A 25,349-nucleotide genomic window follows, 5' to 3' on the forward strand; every position below is an offset into this window, starting at 1 on the left:
ATTATGGATGTTTTCGTATATAAATTTATAAAATGGTATAAAAAATTACCTGATAACTTGGATGTTTTTAAAATTGTAAATACTATTTACGCGCGCCAAAATTGCAATACGAAGTGAGGCAATTGCCTGACTCGTGTATTGCCCTTTTAAAATACAACAATATTGTTATTAACCAAAAAATTATTAAAAAAATACGCGGCACGTATAGCGCCATGTAAAGGTGAGTTAGAGCTTGAGGTATTCTAATTCCTAAGATCATAAATATTGGCCAAGTCCGAGTCGGCACTAGGGCCATAAAGGCTTGTCTTTTTTTTATGTGAGTGATCAGTGATGTCAATTGATTTTTTAGTCTTGAAAGCAATACTGGGTGTATAAAAATATTAAAAGATTTTTAGCGCCAAAAAGTAATCTCACAAAAAAAAAATATTCAAAATCCATCAAAGCAGTAAATTGAACATTTTTTTAGCAATGTTGATTATAACTTGTATGTTGTATTGGAGTTTGAAAGAGGAAATGCTCATAAAGATATTACATAACACTTCACACACATATTATAAAAATAAAATGATAGCAGTCGTGTTGTATGTTTTTGTGATAACATTTCTTGATGGTTTTGTAACTCGAACACTCCGTGGGTTCTTAGTCGATTGGCGCGATTATTTTGTGATTTGAAGGAAATTTTTACCATTTGGTTTAGCATCTGGAGTCATACATCCCCCCAGGAACGTTGATGACTATTTTACATTGACATATTGATGTAAAAATGAATCATACACGTCAATTAACTGCACTAAAACAAAACAAAATTTGGACCAAATTCAAAAAGTTTAATTATAGATTCCGAAATGTAATAATGTTACAACAGATAACATAATACTATACTGGATGTTATATTCCCATGAGCAGGATACTTGTCCTAATATTTTTAGTCTTTTGCGGTTCGATATTTTTGAATTGAAACAACGTGTTATGTAAATAAGGTGAATAAAATTGTTAGAACTTGTTTAGAACAAGAAAATTTTGACTTTATCTATATATCTAACCATATAAAAGACAGATGAAAGCCGAAAAAATATCAAGAACAGAGGAATGGATTTTAATGATTTTTTAGTTTTGTTAGATTTGTCTCCACCTGGAATAGAATAACTGGTAAAATTTTGAGAAATTGAAAAAAATATATATATTGTAGTGACTGAGTAATCTATGCTGGAGCTTTGCATTAAATATCTGGAAGATCTCTAAAATGTCATAGAGTAATTCCATACTAGTTGCGATGCTTTACTACTTGTAGTATTCGTGGCGCTAGTTCATAGAATTTTGAGTAATATATAATTAAAATATATTTTGTATAATAGTAGCAAAATTATGTTACTACAAATTTGCTTAAAAAATATAAGGGCGCAAGAAATTACTTATAATCTTGAATATGAAGTACCCGATCGAAGCCATAGCTACTCATGGATAAACTATAAAATATATAATATATAATAAATAAATTTCATGATCGGAAACTAATAAATATTAAACACTAAGTAAGAAACTATGGTGTACGTCTTTCATTTTAGTACTATGTGGTTCCATTGAGAATAAGATCGAAAGAAATGTGCACGGTCATAAATTAATTGGGTGACTAGTTTTTCTAGATTTGTTTTTTAGTACCTTACTCTTATTACAGATAACATAATACTATACTTGTGCGGGGTACGTTTAGCATCGTGAGTCCGACTTTTGCCAAGATTTTTTAAACAGGCGTTGAATTTTTTGTCAAAAATATTTTTTCTTGCTAACATTTATTTATTGACAGGGCTATATGTTTAGGTCATTTGTATATATCGCAGGGAAATGAGTGTATCATAGATATCATGAATTCCCTAGGGGCACCATAGAATTTCGAGGAATTTCGAATATTCTTGTAGCTCGTTTCACATCCCTTTTTTGTAACTCTTGTGTATTACCTCATTTATTATAAACACACTTTTATTTGCTTTGCCTACATTTATTTGTTTTGGTTTAGATTTAAATCAATTTTGAGTGAACGGATTTAATAAAAACAGCTCAAATGACTGATCTCTTTATAGAACCAGAGAGGGGCACAAAATAAAAGAATTCAGTACTATGCCGGCACTTGTAAGCCGACACAGTGCAATTGAGAGTTAAAAAGCACAAGTAGAGGTAGTATATTTTGGTCATATGAACCTCATAACTCAACCCCTGGATTCCAGAGACAGGATCCGACCTTGCCTCAAAGCAAGTAATATCCTATGTAGTTAAATCGATAGGTTACATTATGTCATATAACAAGTAAGAATAGTTTATATTAACAATGACATAAGCATTGTAGGTCAACAAGATTTGATATTTTAACTTTTGATACAACTTGCATGTAAGCAATAGTCGGCTGTGACCGTATTTACAATTTAGTTGTCGACGAAACGTCGCGTCAGTATGTTGTGCGCTTTCTAAAATATCATAGTGAATTTATATTTTAGCCATGTTTTTAGTATTTATATTAGCAATTGTAGGCGCTGTGGCCGTCGCATTCATTTTAATAGATTCGCTGAAAAGTGTAGTAGAATTATTAATATCATATTTAACACCGTATTTTATTCCTGCTGAAGACTTTCCTTTATGGAAGAAATATGGACATTGGGCTGGTTCGTATCTTTGATTTTATTCCGTTTAAATAATAACTGTGACATTGGTATAGCTTATTGTACATTTGTTTAATTTTTAAACGAATTTCTTATGTGGTATCATTTTAAAAATAAAAATTGTCTTTGTAAAAAAAAAAGAATGAAAGTGGAGGGAATGAAGTGTTTTGATTATGTTGTAATTATTATTATATTTGTTCTTGATATAATGCTTTCCATACAAACGTATTTAAAGTAAATAATGTCATGACTTTGAAGGGACGTGATTTAACCATACAAGTAACTTTCGTAAAACAAAATACTTAAGTACACGAATTTCTTATAAACAGCTGATTTATATAGCGCACACAACCTAGCTTTATAAATGTATTTGTGCGCTGATAATTGATAACATAAGAGATTTTGTAAATACATTTTGTGCTTATCCATTCCGTATCATATAATGTTTCATGATTATTATATGGCGAAGTATTTTTAAAATAAAACCTACGTAATAACTTAAATAAAATAAAATAAATGTACAATCTTGGATCATGAAAACGAGTAAAAATATAAGTAGGTTACCCTGGGCTAAATTACTGGAATTTGAATGTTATTTTAACCACGTTTAAAAGTGAAGGACAAGAACTTGACCGGTCTATCAAGATTCCGCGAAAATGTAACAGTTTCTAATAACCAATCACGTTTATTCTAAAAATAATTTTGACACTGTCATCGGTGTATGAGTATTGGCTCAGATAGCACAATACTCTAGTCATAATCCACTATTCACTTAACATTTCGCCCGCGGCTTCGCCCGCATAGCCAAAGGAGGTAACAATCCCGGGCTGCACGGGGTTTTACCCGCATACTTAGTATCCATTCTCTTCGATTTTCCGGGATAACATAACAACTATCCTACATTCTTTCGTGAGTTATGAAAATATCTTTGTACGAAATTTCATTTAAATTAGTTCCGTGGTTTAGGCGAGAAGAAACGACAGACAGACAGAGTTGCTTGCGTATTTACAATATTAGTAGACATGTTACGAATTGTATAAACCGTATTTTTTTCGTATCATAATATTTCTTGACAAATCAGAGAAATATTTACTTACTTAGATATTTTAAATATATAGGCAGTTATAAGATAAAAATTAATATAATTATGATTAATTTTTTTCCGAGTTCCACCTGAGGTACTGGGCTGCAGCCATGAATGGAAAAACAATGTGAATAGGTTTATATTTTAATACAGTTAAAGGTCTAATCATAGGATTATAATATTACATACATAATTTTACATTTATCTGTGTATAAAAAAAAATAATAATAAAGAAAAGAAACATTGTACAAATACTAGCTGCACCTCGCGGCTTCACCCGCGTAAGTCCGTATCCCGTTGGAATATCGGGATAAAAGTTGCCTATGTGTTATTCCAGTTGTCCAGCTATCTACGTACCAAATGTCATTGTAATCGGTTCAGTAGTGTTTGCGTGAAAGAGCAATAAACACACACACATCCTTACAAACTTTCGCATTTATAATATTAGTAGGATAGTAGGATTAGTAGGATCAGGCATGATTTTGTACGGTTGTATTTGGGTTTCTTAATAATAGAAATTACGTATGTGTTTTGTTTTGGAAATATCAGTTTGTATAATGAATAACGGAGCAGAATATTTACTACCCTGGTTGACATATGCATGTTAAAATTCTCTTATAAAAATGTGGGTTTCGATTTTGAGAGGAGGTTATAAAGTATTTTTCTACGAGTTTTTAATTATAAAGAGTAAATAACATTCTCATGGGGCATATTAGCGTTAGACAATACGGCATAAAATATTTGTTTTAAATGTAAACTGTCTCATAAAATATTAATAGCACATACACTTTCTTCCAATCTAATTTACTTTGATAACTTCTGAAGATTCATTATATATTGTATTACTTGAATAAGAAAATGTAGAGAATTCAATAAAACTCTTTTCTGAAATAACTTTCTTCATTTTCGTTTCTTACTATTCATTTATGTGTTTTCTAATACTTCAGTTTTCATACCCGTGTAACATTTATTTTTTATCCTCTAACTTGGGTAGACTGGAATAGATTGCCAATAAGCGATAAAGTCCTGTAACTATTACAATTTTATCTAGTATATTAAATTCTTAAATCCTATTAATATTATAAATGCGAAAGTTTGTAAGTATGGATGTATGGATGTTTGTTACTCTTTCACGTAAAAACTACTGAACCAATTGCAATGAAATTTGGTACGTAGACAGCTGGATAACTGGAATAACATATAGGCAAATTTTTATTCCGATATTCCTACGGGATACGGACTTACGCGGGTGAAACCGCGGGGCACAGCTAGTAAATTGATAAAAGACTGACTATTTTACGTATATCATAATTGTTGTAATTCAATTAAATACATATTCTAAAATGAACACTTCGGTGTCACCAGTTACGACGAATAAATTAATATTTTATGTACCATAAAACGGTAACAATTAATGAAAATTACGAAAGCGACATTGAATCAACAGTTACCCACTTACTATCGACAATTCGGTTTCTATTTTCAGTTATTGTGAAAGAGACATATGAATGAAGTTCAAGGAAATATATTTATTAACATCACATATGCATTGCATTTAATAAAACCAATTATTATGAACAATAAACCTGATTGTTAACTTTTTTATTTTATTGAAAAGGACTTTTAACGTTCTTTTATTTCACAATGTCCTTATTGCTAGGGTAAACAAAAAAACAAGCCATTTTGTTTAATTATAGTGTACTGGCTTTTGCCCGCGGCTTCACAGGCGTTTAATTTGAAGTGGTTTAATGGATGTTGTAAAAAATAAAAAAAAAACCACCGAAATCCGTTGCGTAGTTTTAAATAGCATCGGGACATAGGGACAAAGAGAGCGACTTTGTTTTGTACTATGTAGTGATATGACTAAGATGAAAACTTACTGACATACGTACATAAAAAATAAAGATATACATTTATGCATTGTGTTTGCCTTGTACTCGTAAATAAATCGTAGGTAACAGGTTAAATAAATAACATATTATACAAATAATAATCAATATGTATATGTTATAAAAGTATTTGATTATAATTGGTTTATATGCAATTATGGAATCACTATAAACTTCGTTTTGCTATAGTTAAATTATAAATGTCGATATTGCTAAGACATAACTTTTAGGACATATGAATTTTGTCTTATTGGAATGTAAATTCTAACCTAAAACCGAACGCCAAACGTAGCGACCATCGAACAACCAGAAAAATAAATCGTTTATCAGTTATAGAAACGGTACAATCATTAATACATATTATAATGTGAAATGCAAAAAAAGGTGTCCTTATACATATACTTATTAACTACTAGTTGCGCCCCGCAGTTTCACCCGCGTAAGTCCGTATCCCGTAGGAATATCGGGATTAAAAGTTGCCTATGTGTTATTCCATATGTCCAGCTACCTACGTACAAAATTTTATTGCAATCGTTTCAGACGTTCTTGCGTGAAAGAGTAACAAACATACACATACATTCACCTTCACAAACTTTCGCATTTTTAATATTAATAGAATAGGATTTTATGTAAAAAACAGAGCATGTAAACCTTCAAAGTAAAAAGCAATGAAAACCTTATTTTTGACAGCCCTATTAACCACGAAGTCATTAACAGAACAATGAATAGAAAGTCGTGTGTGCAATACAAGTTGCATAACGCTTCGAAGATGATTTTCGTCATAGGTGTGCATTGGAAGGTTGAGTAATGTTTTATGCGATTGACCTATAGGGAACTTCTGTACATGACTGGGGAAAGATGCAACGAATAAAATCATTAAATAAAGAGTTGATAGGTCAATTTTTATGTGACTTTCTCATTTAGATACACGTAACAGACGATAATGAGAAACTGACCGTCTCCTTGATACAGTGGTTAACGCGTGAGCGTAGAACCGAGGGGTCCTGGGTTCAATTCCCGGTGGGGACGCACAAAATAAAAATGTCTCGATCTGGCAGGACACAGAAGGCTCATCACCTACTTGTCCGTAAAGAAAATCGATCAGTGAAACAGATGTTCATCATCTGCCCCATACCCCACTAGGGGACACGGGACTTCACATTTATAGACGATGCTCGGCTCGTATTGCAAAGATAGAAAGTTCGTAGTAGTAGTCTGTACCTATTAATGTACAGATATGAATAACCATTGCTTTTAAGGGTAATAAACGTTGTTAATATCTTACTTCCTACTTATAATATTATGAATGCGAATGTTTGTAAGAAGGGATGAATAGATATATGATGTTTGTTCCTCCTTCCCATGGGAACATCTTATCGTATCATAAAGTTTGTTATAGAGATAGATTATAGACTGGATTAGCACATAGGCTTGGATTACGAATGTTTCATGCAATTAGACTTTGTTGGAGGATAGATAATAGATTGATAACGCTGATTTATAGGATTTTTCTTTAATTTTGTACAGAATGTATGAATTACTAAGATTGTGTTAATCTCTAAACTTTTCAAGTAATCGGTTCTCGCGGTGTACACCCAAGCGTATTTATTGTCTATATATTTAACAGCAGTGGGATAAGTCTATAATTAAAAATAAAGTAGACTAATTATATTCGACAAGTGATTTACGATTTAATACTATAACGTCTTTTCTTAACATAATTTTCGGAAGTCTGAATAAACAAAGGTTTCTATCATATAATCACATCAATAAACCACAATGACAAGGCTCAGAGCTTCGAGGATTAGAATTCAGGTGAATAGCCTTCGACAAAACATAGGTTTTTGTAAAACGTTTTGTACAAAATAAGTAAATTCGATTAAAATAACTAGTAATTTATTACAAAAACGGTCACTGACGTGGGAAGACTATCTGGGAAGGCAGATACCACTCAAAATTCTTAAATGACCAAATGAAATAATCACGTCAATTGGTTTTAAAGTCATGCAGTTATGGAGTAAAATAAAAAGAATACACGAGTTTGACAAACAGTTTATGACAAAAGGCGAACGTTGATTTTAGCCAATTATAGGTATATCACAATTATATTTTTATTTACTGTAATAAATGAATCTATATAAAATCCATTTGTTAATTAATTTAATATAATGAAAACTGTAAATTTTTGGTCAACACGTGTTCACTATTCAACCGACTTCAAACGAGAGAGTTATCAATTGGACTGCTTTTTGTTGTGTTTGTTAGCTCATAACTTTTTAATGGGTGAATTTATTTTTATTTGAAAGCTGGTGCTTTCCATGTGGTCCCATTTAAATTTGATTTGTTCTGACGTTTGAAGGCCGTGTAGCTTTTTGTTAAAAAATAATTATTTTTACTGGAGTATTAGTAAAAATTTTAATAGATTCAGCAGTTGCCAATGAATTTATAACGTGTCTATTTTTAAACTACTAATCGATAGTAATTAATCAAATAAAAAATTGTGGTTTGCATCAGTCATGACATCGCACTTTTTTTTTCGTAGTAGGTACTTACGTATTAAAGTTTTTGTAATAGTTAATTTTATATGTACTTGATTTAATTTTAAAGTAATCATTTATTTGCGTACATAAATTAAAAATACTTTAAGGAATAAATAATTTAGATTTAATAATTATTCTCAATAATTAAAAATGTATTCCAGTCCATTTACACTAATTGTTAATAGATTACCAAGTTTTACAAAGCGTGATAAATACGTAATAAATGTTGTAATAAAGGCAAAACGCATATTATTACGATCGTATTTTATTCTTAACTGTTACGGTATTGAAATCATGTAATTCTCCACGTCCAGTGTTTTCATGAAACTTTACAATTCCAGCGCAAGCAAGGTAAGCTAGTTTGTATTTCTTGTATTGAATTTAATTTAACAAGTTTTATTGTCTGTTATGATTTGTCGACGATACGATTTTAGTGTGACTATGAAATGTGACATTTAGCCTCCCCGTGACCACTCACTGACGCTCGCTGTAGTGTACGAAACGTTGGTTAAAAAAATATAATGAAAAAATTGTGTTTAAAATTCGCCTTTGATCTTTTATAATAGGAACTTCGTTTGGCCCGGCTCGTTTAATACAGGAGCAATGATTTGAATCATTCCGTTATAACCTTCTTACACTTTTTTTGTAATTTATGTATATATTAATTTTTTTTATTTTGTTATACCAATTTGAAGGCTGAGCAGCGAATTGTCTTTAAGCGTACGAAGTTTTAGTATGCGGTATTTCAATTGTATTATTTCTTCAACGAAATTCAAATGAAGGATTAAAAATAGGTTTAATTAAATTTACGTAAATTTTTAACACAGAGTTCAAAATACACAATAACCTATTTTTAATTCTTCCATTCTATACAATTTCCCAACAGACAATAAGCCACAGTTCTTATATAAAATCAAGCCCCTTTAAAGATAAATTAATTTTAATTTATTTGCACCGCCCCATGTTGTATTTTATTCCACAATAATTGAGTATAGACTGCGATAGAGAAATATACGAGTATATTTGATTTAATGATTTTATTGTAGCCACATCATACACCCATATAAGTCTACGGAGCCTAAAATGGTGTAATTATGCCACGAAAGCTCGAAGCCGTCTTTAATAAATGATGTCTAATGTCTTTCGACCACTTAAGTGTAATATGTATTCTTAATAAGACTATTCAGTCAGGAAGAACCTTGATGCACAACGTGCATCTTTTCTCAATTTTCTATAAATCACGTTGAAGTCGTATAATTTATCTCTAAACAAGATAAATAACGAGGGGCTAAGATGGCCTCTCATTGCTGGCCATCGATAGTATATAAAAAGTCGCTTTCACTGTTCCTATGTTTATGAATTTTGATTTTTTTTTACTCGTAGAGTGATTCCAGAGAAAGTTTTATATTTGTAATAACATCTGTTTAACTACTCCGAATTTTTTGAATATATGTATTCGATCAATCAAAATAAAAGAATGAATGAAATGAATTTTAATGTAATATTGATTTATATTTTTTTTTAATTTAAATCCTTACCAATATTATAAAATAGCCAACACATTCGAGTTGTAGGTTTCTCGAGGATGGAGAATTTAACTCGGCACATTTTGTATTTAAAAAAAAGAGGTAACAATTATTTTTAGTCTTGAGTGAGAGCGGCTATATAGGAATTTCTTATAGTGTGTAAGTTGGGTTTCAATATGATTGGAATCTATATAATTTGTGTTTAAATAAATCAAGTATATTGTAATAACCATATTTTTCTTTACTCTCTTAGCTTCCGCCCATGAACTCACCAGACAGGTACTTTGATAAATTATCATATAAGAATTTTGCAAATGCTGAGATTAGCGCGTCCAAAAACAAACTCTTCAGCTTTATAATATTAATATAGATAATACGTTTGTAAACATTTTTAATTTTTTATACGTGTCTATAACTCATTCGCTCATAGTCTTACGACTGATTGCAGATCATTAAAAAATACTTATTATACAATATGAAATATTATAACCATAATTTATCCGTATATAAAGTTTCAATGATATCATTGTCTGTTTATAGTGCAATAAGCATCTTTGGATCCGTGTTGAGATTAGCACTTATCATATTTGTAGTGTTGATATTTTTAAGGTTCTCTACTTCAAGGGTAAAACGGGACTCATGAATCGTCGTAGCTAGTTAGACACTTGATCTTAGAGTCTTATCCGTGGTACATATATAGTCTATGTCACTCAGTGTAATTGCAAATTTCTAATGGTGAAAGAATTAAAATCAGTCGAGCCGTTCACGCGTGATTGCGTGACCAAGGGAAATAGGGATAAATTTTTAAATAAAATATGTGTTTATATAACGGTTGTTATTTTATTTGTAAGTCAATATCACATAAGATTTATACTGTAGTAATTACAATTTTGCCATTATAATAAGAAAGAAAAAATCTCAGGTAAAGCAACGTTTGCTCTTTAACTTATTTGTTTGGAACCCATAGTGTCGCGAATTCGACTCGCGCGATACTGATTTTAATGAATTTAAACTATAGTCACAAATCACAATATTTTTTAAAATAAAGGAATAAGGTCTTTATGTATAATGACATAATTACACTTGAACAATATTTCTAGTATCTATCGATTGTACGTACCTATTCGAATATAGTGATAAATGAGCAAGCATATATTTGTTTGCCGAGCCAACTTCGAAGACGCAAACTTTACGTCATCCACGTGAAGAAACAGCTTCATCAAGATAAATCTCCAACAATTCGCCGTAGCAATGCAAACATAACGAGCGATTGTAGAATTCAACAAACATACCATATTTACATAATTGTATAACACTAGCTGCGCCCCGCGGTTTCACTCGCATAAGTCCGTATCCCGTAGGAATATCGGGATAAAAAGTTGCCTATATGTTATTCCAGTTGTCCAACTATCTACGTACCAAATTTCATTGCAATCGGTTCAGTTGTTTTTGCGTGAAAGAGCAACAAACACACACACATACTTACAAACTTTCGCATTTATAATATGAGTAGGATAGGATTATTGTTATTGTGGTTATAACATTGAGCATACTTAGGGTGTAGGTTGTTTATTCTTTCATATTACAATTTTTTTTAAGGAATAGAAAACATTTAGGGTGTCCCTTAACCGAAAGAGTAGAACAAATTCGATTGCTGAGGCGGGATCACGGGTGGTCGAGAGGCTAGGCGTTGTTACGGTTTGGCAAATAGACACAGGTCGGAAATTTTGGAAGAATAGAAAAAATTTATCACGAGGCGGGCATTCAGACCAGCGTCTTTTGCCATGCAGTAGCAATTCATATATTAAGTTACATTTTAATTTACCTATGTTCTTTGTAATTGTATTGTTTATGATGTACAATAAAGTATTATTCATTTCGTTCATATTTATATTGGAATACCATTCATGATTGAAGTAATACAATAAATGTTAATTAATGTAACAGATATAACATTGACCTCGTTCAATAATTATACGACTCAAATCGGATAGTGGTGTCGCAACAAGTTACGAAACGTTTCGAAATCATAACCGGGCCTTGATTTTGTGATTTTTTTATATTTTAGAAGACGAAACAGCAGATCCAATGCCCTATATTAAAAGCTAAAGCAGCCCAGAGACGTCCATAACATTAGTTACGGGTGTTGCTTACTATAGAGGGGAGTGGTATGGGATAAAAAACGGAATCATGGAGGATGGTGGAGCTTTTCGTAAACCAATAGTCCATTGAAAAGTTACAATCACACTTGCGTTTCCTCGAGGATATAAGTTTTGATGGCTGTTTAGGAGAGATTAATAGAAGTTCAAATTCACGATAATTCACAATCTTTTAAACTGGCAATCCTACCGAAAAATTAACGAGACATCTTTAACAGCAATTCTATTTTTTTAATATGTAACATTTATATCATTAGTAGATACTGAGGTTCGATTTTAAAATATCACATTTCAATGTGTCAACCGATGAATATATTCCACATTACATGATTCGCCCAAATTGAGTCAGGTCATTATGTCTTTATAGAATTCTCCTTTCGCAATGTTAGCGTGTGAGCTAAGTGAGGTTAGGTTACTTTCAAGCAGAAAATTACGTTGTTGCTGTAATAAGGGTCACGAGGTGGAGTTGTGAGTCGTGACCATAGCTTACGCTATTATGATGTTCAATAGAATAATGAATAAATTTATAATGTTCCGAAATTCTATATCATTGAAATTAGCTTAGGAATAAGACAAAAACAATTCCGCATATAATCTTCACTGAACAAATTCGTGGCCTTTTCACTTTGATGACATTTTTCAAGGCAACTTTAGGATATAGAAAAATGAAAAGATTTAATTTAAATGTGGGTTTATACTAGAAGACTAATAACATAAGAGTAGCTTAGTTAAAACAGAATTTTATACAGCAAAAAATATCGTTACAAGTTAATTATATTTCTTCATCATCATCAGCCTTTGACAGTCCACTGCTGGACATGGGCCTCTCATAAGGCACGCCCAATCTTTGGCTCTTTGTTGCCAATTGTGGCCAGCGAACCTACACTTATTATTTCTATTCTATTTTATTCTCTATCCTATTCTATCCTAAACATTATCCTATTAAATTTCCTTATTTCAAAATGTTTGTTGTGGTAACCAGTGTACAAATTGATTCATAGGCCGTAACCAAATAAATAATTCATTTTAAAATATAAGATAACATCTACATCACGTTATTAACCGACAAATTGTGAAATACGTAAATTTTTCATCACCAACAAACGTCTGAGGTAATTATGAATGTTATCGTTAAACTTCTGAAGGTAACTTTCCGATTAAATTAAATAACACTAGCCGCTTCTCCCGTAGGTACTCATACGTAACTAGTTGTCCGCCCCGGATTCACTCGTAGTACATGTAGCCTATAGCACTCAGGCATCACGTACATATGCAACAATGGAGGAACTTTTGAAATCGGTCCACTGGATCCTGACATTAACGCGTTCAAACAAACTCTTTATACTAAACTGTATACCTAATTAGTACTATAGGTACTACTTATGCGGGCTTGAAAAGACTATTTTACGAGAAAAAGAAAGGGAACATACAAACAGAAATGCACAGTTTCCACATGAGTTACTATATCGATTTATATATATATTTAATGCCAACCAAGTCAAGTACACAGATGACAGATCTAGTAAGATATTACTAGTGATTTTATGTGGTAAGGAGATAGTAGGTATCTACTACCATTAGACTTGGCTGGCACCTTGCCTTTTGGCTAGTAGCGACATATTTACTTGATGATAATGGGACTTATAATAAACTCTTTCGAACTAGATAAAAACAATTCCTAAATCGGTTCACAATTGCTGAAATTGTATTACTATCAATGTTTCCTTCCTTCCTTTATAATATTAGTATAGATAAGTATAAATTAAATATTAGCATGTAATTTTATCCATGTTGATTTTCCTTGTCGTATACCTATACAGCTGTTTGTATATACCAAAATGGATTTTTATATGATCGATATATACCTAATATTTCAAAAAGAAAAAGAGGCAGACAATCTAGAAGATGGGGGGACGACATAAGAAAAATAGCAGGTCCAATATGGACTCGTATAGCGAAAGAAAGAATAGGAGACCTATGTCGAGAGACAGGCTGCAACGTAGAAACGATCGTTTACCGATACCTAATTAATTAAAAAAAATTGTTATAAAGTAAACATATTTGTATGAAAAATCATTGTAAATTAACTTCAGCAATAAAGGTTATGTTATTTTATTTTTTATTTATATAATATTTCAGTGATAACTGGCAGTACGGATGGCATCGGCAAGCACTATGCGCTGGAGTTGGCGCAGAGGGGAGTAAACATCGTCCTCATCAGTAGAAACCCGGATAAATTGAGGAGCGTCGCTGGGGAGATCGGTGAGTAGGTTAATACCTAAATATATATTTTTTTTGCATGTCATCGCCGGCAATGGAGCTGGTGGGTCGCCTGATAGTAAGCGCTACCACCTCCCATGAAGATTTGAAGAGACTCTACAAATGGATTACCAACTTCAAGTTAGAAAGGGATTAAAAAGGGATTGACGAGAGGAATAAAGGAAAGGTCTGGGAAGGGTAAAGAAAAGGATACGGGTCTCCGGCTACACCACACCACTTCTTATGTTAATAATAAAGTATTTTATTTTTCTCCCACAAGCAATCGAAAAACACTCAAAAATAAATCAAACAATTCACAAGATATCGGATTATAATTTTGCATCAGTTTGCTTTCAATTGAAAAAAAAAAACATCGACAAAAGAAACCATCAGAATTGGTCAATCCGTGTGTAATGAAATATGGTACAGACACACACACACACACACACACAAACGACGTCACACTTATATAACATATTTTTTTCGTCCGGAGTTCATAGAAATACATTTCATTTACAGAGAAACATGGAGTAAAGACGAAAATAATCGTCGCAGACTTCAGCAAGGGTGAGGAAGTATACCAGCATATTGAAGAAGAACTGAAAGACATACCAGTCGGTATATTAGGTAAGGTGTAAATTGCATCTAGGAAGTTACGTCTTGATAAATACAAATATGACGATAAAACATATATGCATTTTGAAGTCTTAAGTAGACATACGAGAATAGGCGGACAAACGTTTAATTTAGTTACTCAAGTCAAAGAAAAATAACTATTGTAACTATTTCTAGAAATAAAAATCATACCTATTACCTAATTGACTCCGTTGCGTCGTAAAAGGAGCAAACAAACAAACATGCACATTTTCGCAATTAATATAAGAAGGATCTAAGACGTTTTTTAATATCGATGACATCAATGTTTATATGTAAGGCAAGCCCAGACGATATGTAAAGTCAATATTTATTAAACTGACAAAATATCACACTGATTTTCTCACCTTTAAAATGTTAAATATTTTTATATTTATTTTAATTTGTAGTCAATATTTGCATGTCCAATAAAATAAACTGTCTGAATGACTACCAATGTCATAGTAACCTTTTTATTTATTTATTTATTCTTTACTAGCTGCGCCCCGCGGTTTCACCCGCGTAAGTCCGTATCCCGTAGGAATATCGGGATAAAAAGTTGCCTATATGTTATTCCAGTTATTCCAGTTCAGTAGTTTTTACGTGAAAGAGTAACAAACATCCATACATCCATACAAACTTTCGCATTTATAATATTAATAGGATTGCACACCTGCACACTTTCAAAATATAAAAAAGAAATAAAATTTTACAAAAACTAGTATGCAAATGGCGGCCTGGCTAAAAGCCATCTCTTTTTTGTTGAATTATTAAATAAAAATCGGTCAAGTGCGAGTCGGATTCGCGACAACGCAGGTTCCGTACAAATAAGCTAAAATCCCAACTTCAAGTAAGCGTCTCAACTTTATGTTTTTTCTCTCCATAAGAACCATTCTAAACAAAAACATAAAAAAATAACCGAATTGCTTCACAGCAGCAGGTCTCGAATTTTACGCTTTCGAAACACATTTGTCGATTTATTTTTTACTAACTGTGACCCGCGGTTGAAACCGCGTAAGTCCGTATCCCGTAGGAATATCGGTATAAGTGCCTTTGTGTTATTTCAGTTGTCCAGCTATCTACGAAGCAAAATAGTATTATTATTCACCAATAGATGTCGGGAAAAACAAAACACGAATATGACATTTTCTAAAAAAAATTCCTAGCTAGATCGATTTATCGCCCCCAAAACCCCCTATATATTAAATTTCATGAAAATCGTTGGAGCCGATTCCGAGATTCCAATTATATATATATATATACAAGAATTGCTCTTTTAAAGGTATAAGATTATATAGGTTTGTTGTTATGGTGGCAAGAAAAATAAGCATCTACATTGTCTCTAAAATTTCAACTACGTGTCCTACTGTCAAACTATCACGGTTCATGAGACATAGCCTGGGTGATAGACGGACGGAAAACAAAGTTTTATTTCCGTTTTACCCTTTCAAATCGGTCCAGTAGCTTCAGGGTGTCCTCAATACAAATAAACAATCAAAGCTTTCTCTTTCTCTTTCTAATATTAGCGCAGTCCATGAAAAAGAACCATAACCTAAATCGTACCCAAATTCCAGTGAACAATGTAGGCCTTCAATACGACTACCCCATGCCGTTATGCGAGCTGCCCCCCGCGAAGGCCTGCGAAATCATAAACGTGAACGTGCTAGCTGTGACCGCGATGACTCGGCTGGTGCTGCCCGGCATGGTGGCGCGGGGGCGCGGCGCGCTGGTCAACATCTCCTCGGGCTCGGAGCTGCAGCCGCTTCCGCTGATGGCGGTGTATGCGGCCAGCAAGGTATCTTAACTCTATCTTTACATTTTAGCAATTTTGAAATTTATCGGTTTTTGGCTAGTAGGAAATAGTGAAGGTTGATTTTTGAAGTGAAACTTCTTTAGAATCGTTGTGATTTCAAACCTGATGCAACGGAAAAACGACAGGTAAGAGACACATATACAAAAATGTGTAGAATATAGCCGACAAAGAATGAGACAGAAATATACATACTATTTTATATATATTCATCTCATTCTATTGTCGATTTACTGAAGTTTCACTTCTATCGTGTGTAAATCACACACAGACCTTTTTTTGGAGTAGTGTAACACATAGTTCAATAACTATTTGGGATATCAATAGGCTTGTTGTATATGTGTGCGTGGTTGCGTCCGAGCCTATGTTCGTGGATGCAAATAAAAAACTGCGAATCACATGACATTTTACTAATAGTTCGGTCAAATTAAATAAAATATAAGATTAAACCTACTTAGTTGAACATTGGTAAAATTGTCAAAAAAAGAACATTAGAGGTGAAAAAATATTTTTTCGCGGTTTTTACCGAAACGGCAAGTTCAAAATCAAAAAAGCACTAAACCATAAGTCATGGATCATAAGAATTAAAAATTAATAAATATTCCATAAAAAAGCTCTTTACATATTTTTTCCTAAGCCCGACCGTTATGAAATCGATCAAAAAGTCACCATCAAGTTTCATCAAAACTACTTTGATCAGGTATACGTCCGCAACTTCACGCTCGCGGTCCGCAAGGAGTACGCCCCGCTGGGTATATACGTGCAGCACGTGTCCCCACTCTTCGTTGCCACCAAGATGAACGTCTTCTCGCAGCGATTGCTCGACGGCAACAGTTTCGTGCCGGACGCTCGCACGTTCGCACGCAGCGCTGTGAACCTGCTCGGCAGAGTTAGCAACACTACAGGGTATTGGACGCATGGGATACAGGTATGCATGAGGATTCTTAGGAAGTTCCCGGAGGCCCGTTTCCTTTTCCTCACCTGTTCCAGTCCATTCCTTCTTTCCAATAGTCGATGATTTAATTTTTCCTTACTGGTTAAAGCGGACAGCGCATCCGCAGAGGCACTACCTCTGCGAAAGATCATGGGTGGTGTGATTTCTTACCATCAGGCAAACAATCACCTCAGTTGCCCGCAATGAATAGTTAACAGCAATTATTTTAAATCATAAGCTATCTAACAAAAGCAGTCAACATCACTATATACAAATAGAAAGATATCATCTCCAAAAAATCCATTAAGAGGCACTTCGAAGCGTCTTCTTTCTTCTTTTCAATCTCTTCGAATTCACTTCACTGTGAAAACATAAAACGTTTAAGTACGTCTTTTAATCGCGTTACATAGTTCTTAAGCCTTATCTTAGCTCCATGAAATGGAAAATAACATTTTCATCCCATTTTCAGGATCTTGTCCATTATCAAAAAGCTTAAAATTGTTCGTTTCTTATGTTTGGCTTCGGTTGTATAAGTAGCTAATAGCTGTTCTATTATTTTACATAGATTTCTTTTTTCGTATCAAAATAAAAATTCAGTAAGGAAAACTCAGTTGTGCAAAATACAAAATTATAATTATGATAAAATTATAATGTCAAAAATGGTTCCAGAGAAATTTTCTGTAACACTAGCTTTGAGTGACGGAGATTATGTAATAAAACTTGTCCCTGTATTTATACATCTCATGAGTGTTTTTTCTATGTTTGCATTGTGCAATAAAGAGTTTAAATAAATAAAATAAGATATATGTCAATAAATGTGTTGAGACTAATCATATCTCTTTTACATTTCAGTACTTTTTCATCAAATGCGCGCCAGAATGGTTCAGAATTTACGTTGGAGAGCGAATAAATAAAGACTTCCGCCAGGAGTATTTGGAAAATACAAAGATAAAGGCTCAATAAGGAAGACTCTAGTGAATATAGTAATTTCTAAGTCATAGTCAAATGGGTTTAGGTATCTCAGTTGTTAGATTTAGGTATTAAGCTGTTTGGATTGTTAAAAAACGCGTAAACTCTTTCTGGGTGAACCGATTTTTATGATTATTAAGCTGATGCCTATTAGTGGTCAATAAAAGACAATTACGACATTGGGGCCTTCAAGAAAAGTCTTAGTATATGGCACTAAAAGGCTGGCCAAGCACCTGTAACACCTCTAGTGTAACAAGTGTTTATGGGCGGTGGTGACCACTTAAATCAGGTGGTCCATCTGCTCCTTTGCTTGCTCTGGCATAAAAAAGTGGTCTCATTCAAATTTAGTCTCGTTCAGTTAGAGATGGTTCTGTTATTTGTTTATTTTATTCTATAAATTATGTGTTATTCATTTGTAAGGCTTCTTTTTTAATCACCGGGCAACGACATAGGTAAAAATTAATTTATGTAATTCAAATATTTTTCTTTAATTCAAAAAGAAATTAGATTTTGCTGTATTCAAATGAAAAAATATAATTGTTAAGCGATTGAAAATAAACGATCATAGTTTATAATGAAGCTTAAAATCAATACACTTTCATAGACAAAAATATCAATGTAAGTTTTGTTATATAATTGCATTTAAGTATTATAAAAGTTATGTTGTTAACGTAATTGAGGGGCTTATAATCTTCTAGAAACTTATAGTGGGATTTTAACTATTTTGTTTGTAAAATACATATCAAATTTATTGTTAAGGATAGTTTTTTAGAGTTGATTCTTGGTGCGCTGAGAATTCAATGATATTAAAGATTATTTTTAAAACTCGTGTTTTATTGCATACTAGCAGTTCGCACCGGCTTCGCCATTGGTACATATGTATAGCCTATGTCACTCAGCAAAGTTGCAGCTTTCTAATGGTGAAATAATTTTTAAAATCGGTAAAGCAGTTTTTGAGTTTATTCATTACAAACAAACAAAGAAGCAAACAAAAATACAAATTTTTCCTCTTTATAATATTAGTGTAACCCACATCCCGAGGTTCGCCATTCGCAAATAAATTAATGCGTTGCTTTTTAATTTGTTCAGTAGTTTCTAATTTATATATAAATATTATCGATTAGTCTTTTCTCTTTTAAATATGAATTTAAAAAGAATTTTGTGATTTTTTTGAAAGAAAATTATTTCTCGTGTAGCTCCAAGTGCTTTCTTTTATTATCCAAAAAAGACATTTAAATTAAGTTTGTATAAATTGTGTACTTGTACCTTTTGAATTCATACAGAGAATCTAATAAAGTCTTCTTCGTAACGGAACTGTAAAATAAGCATTTACGTTACGCTATGCTTTATAAGACGTCATAAGTAATCAAATTATTTATGTCAAAATTAGCTAGACTAGACTATTGTTCTTGTATCATGAGAAATAATAAACCAAGCGATTCCAATAGCCGAGACAGTGATAACTCCAGAGATGTGGAATTGCTTGCTATCTTGGAAAGTGAAGAAGTACGTGGGGGTTTTTTATTTGTTTGATATAATATGCTCGGCTAAAGTAATCTATGGAGGATAATGTTTAGAAATTATGTAGTTTTGAAAAATGGAAGTATTAACTCTTTGAATAAGTTAGTTAGTGAATTTGTGATTGCAGGGGTAAGCTCTAAATCTACTGCACACATACGTATAATTAGATTTTAATAACTTCTCTTTATTCTTGTTTGAGTAACGGTGATGTAATGCTCTAACGTTATATTTTTTGTATTCTGGTAAGAGTATGGTTCCGTTTCATTTATAACATGAAAAATTAGCACATTCTCACATTGAATAAGTGCTGAAACTATGTTTCGAACGTTCTAGGCGCAGTACCCCATGTGGTGGTCCCATGACTGCATAATGCGCACCTTCTACCACCTCCCTAACAAAACACTATGGAACTCGTACATTTGCGTCATAGTTCTCGTGGCGTTGGTGCTGGTTGCCACTGTGAAGCTGAAAGGAACTCTGATTGATTGGATATATAACGTGTCGTATACGATACACGTGTTAGCCATTTTGTGTCAGGTCCTGGGACGCCTGCAGTATTCATATTTCGATTTTTGGACTGCTGGTATTATTTTTTCTGCGATAATATACACAGATAACATAATACTATTACTAGGTACTAACAGATTTTCTCGTATGCTGGTAACACCGTGCACCTTTAAAATTTCTCAATATTTACTACAAGGTTGCCACCCGCGTTTTCATCTGCATAGTCAAAGCAGATCTCGCATAGTTACGGGCTTACAGAAACTAACTAAAACCTATCCTTTGTCCTTTTTCAAATTTTTTTTACCCAATTTCATCCAAAGCGGTGCTCAGTAGTTTAGGCGCGAAGAAGAGATAAGCGGAGTTAGTATCTCATTTATAGTATCAGAAACATCCAATAAAACTTTTTTGAATAAAAACCTTTTCGGGAGATGTTTAATTAGAAGCCATAGGTGGAGTTTATAACATAACACAATAGCGTTGAAACTATGTCTCGATTAATGCAATAGCAATCTGCGACAGATTTGCTGACATAAAAATAGTAGGCGTTTATATTTTGAACACTTCGGCGTTTATATTCAAAACAATACGTCTTGTGAAAGCAGAATTGTGATTAGGTGGTTTAAAATAATGTAACCTTACAGTAAGCTTTCTAATGGATCTGTTCACATTTTCACACTACATGGTGCAAACGGGTGACTTCGAGCTGTACGAGATAGTGTGTTATTACATGCGCCTGCACAGACCCTTGAGATATCTCTGTAAGTATCCCTTGCCAATCATACTATCAAACTTATAAAAAGTTAGTTTGTTTGTTTGGATGTTTCATTCAATCACACTGAAACTACTGAACGGACTTTGGTATACAGACAGGGTATGAGCTGACTTGTGTGATAGGATACTTTTTATCCCGATTAAATGCTTCCTTGGGATAAAGTAGAAATGGACAGTTAGTCATTTTTTTGTTAAAGTATCACTCGGTACCTCTTGTATTTTACTACATATCATGTGATTTTTAGTGATTTGTTTCGGTCCATAACAAACATCAATAACCTTGATCGAATGCTCTAGGGTCCTTAAACAACGAGAGTATGAAGGGTAGTGTGTTGGGCACTACACTCAAGTACTGCTATATATTCCTGGTGCTGCGAGTGACGTGGGCTCTTATTTGGATTCGCTTGGGCATTGTTAGTATCCCACTTATATTAAAATAATAAAAAATATTGTTAAATAAACTAAAAATAACACGCTTTCCTAGCGATTTTCAAGATTATAAAATAAACCCATGAAATTAATGCCTCATCACTGATAAAAACACTAGTTTATATAGATAACAGCGTACATGCGTACATATTAATTTTAATGTACTGTGCTTTAAAAAATCCTATCCTACTAATATAATAAATGCGAAAGTTTGTAAGGATGTGTGTATGTTTGTTACTCTTCTACACGAAAACTACTTAACCGATTGTATTGAAATTTGGTACGTAGACAGCTGTACAACTGGAATAACATATAGGCAAAAGGCTTTTTATCCCGATATTCCAACGGGATCTGTATCCCGAACCATAAGTCCGTACTTACGCGGGTGAAACCGCGGAGTGCAGCTAGATTATATAGAAACATAATTAAAATTACAGTTCTCTGAAGTGTTCGCTGAGGAGTCTGGCACCAGTGTACGCCAACTATATAACCCCGGAAAGAAACAAGCGAGCGAGCCGATACAATTTCTTATCATCTTATACGTTTTGAATAAGATGTTTATACCAATCGGGTAATGTTTTACCACAAACTATTAAACAACATTTATTTCAATATATAACAAAAAATATTTCATTGTTTTAAATTACATATATATTGCAACTATTAAACAGTATTTGAACAAATATTCCATTGTTTTATACTACATATATATTGCAATATAAATTGGTTGGAATGTTGAGTTACTTTACTTGACAAATCGTACAGCTGCAATAATTATTCAGTAATCTGTAGGAGAGCAAATAAATCAAAGATCGATATACAAATGAGTATTTATAACAATAGGACATCCGTAAAACCCGGGAACGACGGGGAACGCATCGCCTCTTTGTTAGTTATGCTGACCGGATGTTTCGTGGTTACGGGAGTAGCGGTGGCGTCCCTATCTCTCGTTATAAGCCTGTACATGCGGCCAGAGGAGACCTTCCGTTCGAGATATAGGCTGATTATGAAGGAAATGGTGAGATTTCCACGGTCTTATTTTGGGCTTTACAGTTCTTTTTCTTATTGAGTGATTTCGAAAAGTTTATCTGTAAATATAATGAAAATAAATCTTTACGTACGTAACATAACATGAAATAATGTCATTTAGGTGTTATATAAAATTTGGGTATATTTTAATTGGCTAATGGAATAGTAAATTAATCTTTGTATTGCTACTCCCTGATGCAACTGCTTCTGATGTAATAGCTGAATGAAATAATATCAATTATACGGAATACCCATGACCCTAATTAGAAACACATTTTTATATTGGCACTGAAAACTAACGTACCACTTGTGTACACTTTCTCTGTTACTTAAACAGAATGTAATACCTTCCTAATAACCTGTGAATCACAATAAATCATTTTGAATTTGAATTTGAATTTGAATTTGAACTTATATTTATGTTATAAAATCCAACATTTATTCATTAAATAAGACTTCTTATAGAAACACTTTCGATACAATACAGTTGTAACATTTACCACCGGTTCGGAAAGCAGTTTCTACACAGAGGAGCTGGCAAGAAACTCTGTAGTTGCTCTTTTAAAATAAAATAATGCTCACCATCTTGTTATTCATTATATGTTATCAATAAACATAATGTTTAATTATTTTTCTTATATTGATACTTTATTTTGGTTTAATACAGTTTATGTATGTCTATATCGTTTATCTGATATTTTTTATTATCTTCAGAAAGAGTCCCACGTTCCACCAGGTCTACGGCATAAAGTGGAAACATTCTATAAGATGTACTGGCACAAGCAAAGGGCCGTGTCCGCCACGCGGCTACTACCGATATTTCCACCTACCCTCGTTGCCACCATTTACACCGATATTTACTTTAGAGCAACGCAAAAGGTACAGTACTAATGCATAATGTATTTTTTACATATCTAGTAATAGAGCAGTTACTGTGTTCATTTTGAATGGTAGTTCAGAATTCACATTTTACTTTGACTCTTAAGTTTAATTATTGAAATAGTGTATTTATATAATAATAAGAAACGTTTAATAATTAATTAATGTAGAAAGGTATTCTAAGATTGCTTTCATTGTTGTTTTCTTAATAAAAAATACGTTTTGCATCTAATTCTTTCAAGAAATGTAAAATTACTATTTATATCCATAGAGTCATATCCTACGGGAACTCTCGTATCAGTTCTTATCAGAATTGGCGAAAAAGATGCAAACGATCCACTACATACCCGGCGATGCTATAATAAAGCGTAATACTAAGAAATCTTCTATTATTTACGTCACATACGGTGATGTGGAGGTGAGTTAAACTGATGTAGTATTATTTTACTATAGCAAATGCCCACGGGCGGTGGTGAGTGCTTGCGATCAGGCGAACCACCAGCACGGTTGCACGCTATGATAAAAAAAATGTGCCATTGATCTTTGTCTCACAGGACTATGTGATACTTCTATAGTATATTATGGACTTATTTCTTGAACGATATTGACAACAATCTTTATCAAAATCAATTTAATCGTGACATAAAATGTCCTATCAACAGTGATTTAAACATGTCCACAGGAATATTTTTTCCTTATTTAAGCTATAATGTCACTCCGTGTGTTCAAGCAGCATTGCCCCCACAGATGCTGACAGCTGAAGACGACTCGACAGCGATACTGCGCATGACCCGCGGCACGATACTGTCGCCGTACGCGGGCTGCCCCGCGGCGTGCGGGCGCGCGCACGTCGACATCCGCGCCGCGACCTTCTGCATCGCGCACGTGCTGCACGCGGCGGAGCTGTGGAAGACGGCGCTGAGATATGGCCAGGGGAGCGTGATATTGGGCGCTTTTTATGTTAGTGTGATGCGGATGGGTGGTAGTGTTGGAGACTATAAACAATATTGGGCGTACGACCGCGTGCTACATATAGGACGCATGGCCCGCGGCACCATCCTGTCACCGTGTCATCTGGGCACAGTCAAATTAACACCGGTCGAGAACATGCTACACGCAGTCGAGCTGTGGAAGACGGCGCTACCATATGGCCAGGGCATGATATTGTTGCGCTTTTATGTGTTGGCATAATATTCTGGAGTGTAATGAGTGAATTGATGTCATTAGATGTAAAAGACAAGAAGAAAGAAAGAAAAACGTGATAAAGGGCTCTTTTTTAATGTTTGTATATTTCCTCCATATTTAAGTGAACATACGAATGGCTAATAAATATTCGTATTTTTTACAGGATCATTTTGAGAGAGTTAAACGTCACTATTTGTGGAAAAATCCTGAAGATGCAGCGTATGTACATTCCATTTTTTTTTTCATTTATTAATTCTATACTAATAACTTTCGAAAAATTATATAATTTATATTATTATGCCTGTGTCCAGATTCAAGAGCAGTATTCTACACTTTAAAAGGAAATTATTAGAGTTGAAAGAAGCCAGAGATGAGAACGAGCTGCCGCAACTTGCGAAGACAGATGTTATGATGGAAATTGCCGGGTCGTATGTGATGAGAAACGTAAGCTGCGACGAATACATGCATAGTTATTTAACATGTAGCTTGATCAAAATCTTCTTCTTCTTCTTTGTCGTGTCGCTCTTGACAGAGCGGTCGTGGTCTTCATGTTGTATCAGATGTAACCCGCTTC

At 33.4% G+C, this 25,349-nt stretch overlaps 2 protein-coding genes across 2 annotated transcripts in view; both read left to right on the top strand.

Moving 5' to 3' along the window:
* Positions 1-2,421: 2,421 nt before the first annotated feature.
* Positions 2,422-19,279, top strand: LOC119831413 (inactive hydroxysteroid dehydrogenase-like protein 1). The gene is made up of 6 exons (XM_038354745.1): positions 2,422-2,654; positions 13,989-14,111; positions 14,628-14,735; positions 16,316-16,536; positions 17,252-17,479; positions 18,338-19,279. Exons 1-6 carry the CDS (start codon positions 2,492-2,494, stop codon positions 18,446-18,448), a joined length of 954 nt encoding a protein of 317 aa, XP_038210673.1. The 5' UTR covers positions 2,422-2,491; the 3' UTR covers positions 18,449-19,279.
* A 591-nt stretch (positions 19,280-19,870) lies between these two features.
* The window catches only part of LOC119838269, a 24,131-nt gene continuing 18,652 nt past the window's right edge, over positions 19,871-25,349 (top strand). The window contains exons 1-11 of the mRNA XM_038364175.1: positions 19,871-19,960; positions 20,309-20,558; positions 21,124-21,240; positions 21,551-21,666; positions 22,120-22,253; positions 22,526-22,700; positions 23,426-23,590; positions 23,862-24,008; positions 24,338-24,550; positions 24,939-24,994; positions 25,087-25,219. Of these exons, the coding sequence (XP_038220103.1) occupies positions 19,871-19,960; positions 20,309-20,558; positions 21,124-21,240; positions 21,551-21,666; positions 22,120-22,253; positions 22,526-22,700; positions 23,426-23,590; positions 23,862-24,008; positions 24,338-24,550; positions 24,939-24,994; positions 25,087-25,219 (1,596 nt within the window). The remainder of the gene's footprint in view (positions 19,961-20,308; positions 20,559-21,123; positions 21,241-21,550; positions 21,667-22,119; positions 22,254-22,525; positions 22,701-23,425; positions 23,591-23,861; positions 24,009-24,337; positions 24,551-24,938; positions 24,995-25,086; positions 25,220-25,349) is intronic.

The sequence above is a fragment of the Zerene cesonia genome, chromosome 1 (genome assembly GCF_012273895.1).
Source record: "Zerene cesonia ecotype Mississippi chromosome 1, Zerene_cesonia_1.1, whole genome shotgun sequence".
In the NCBI taxonomy this organism is placed as follows: domain Eukaryota; kingdom Metazoa; phylum Arthropoda; class Insecta; order Lepidoptera; family Pieridae; genus Zerene; species Zerene cesonia.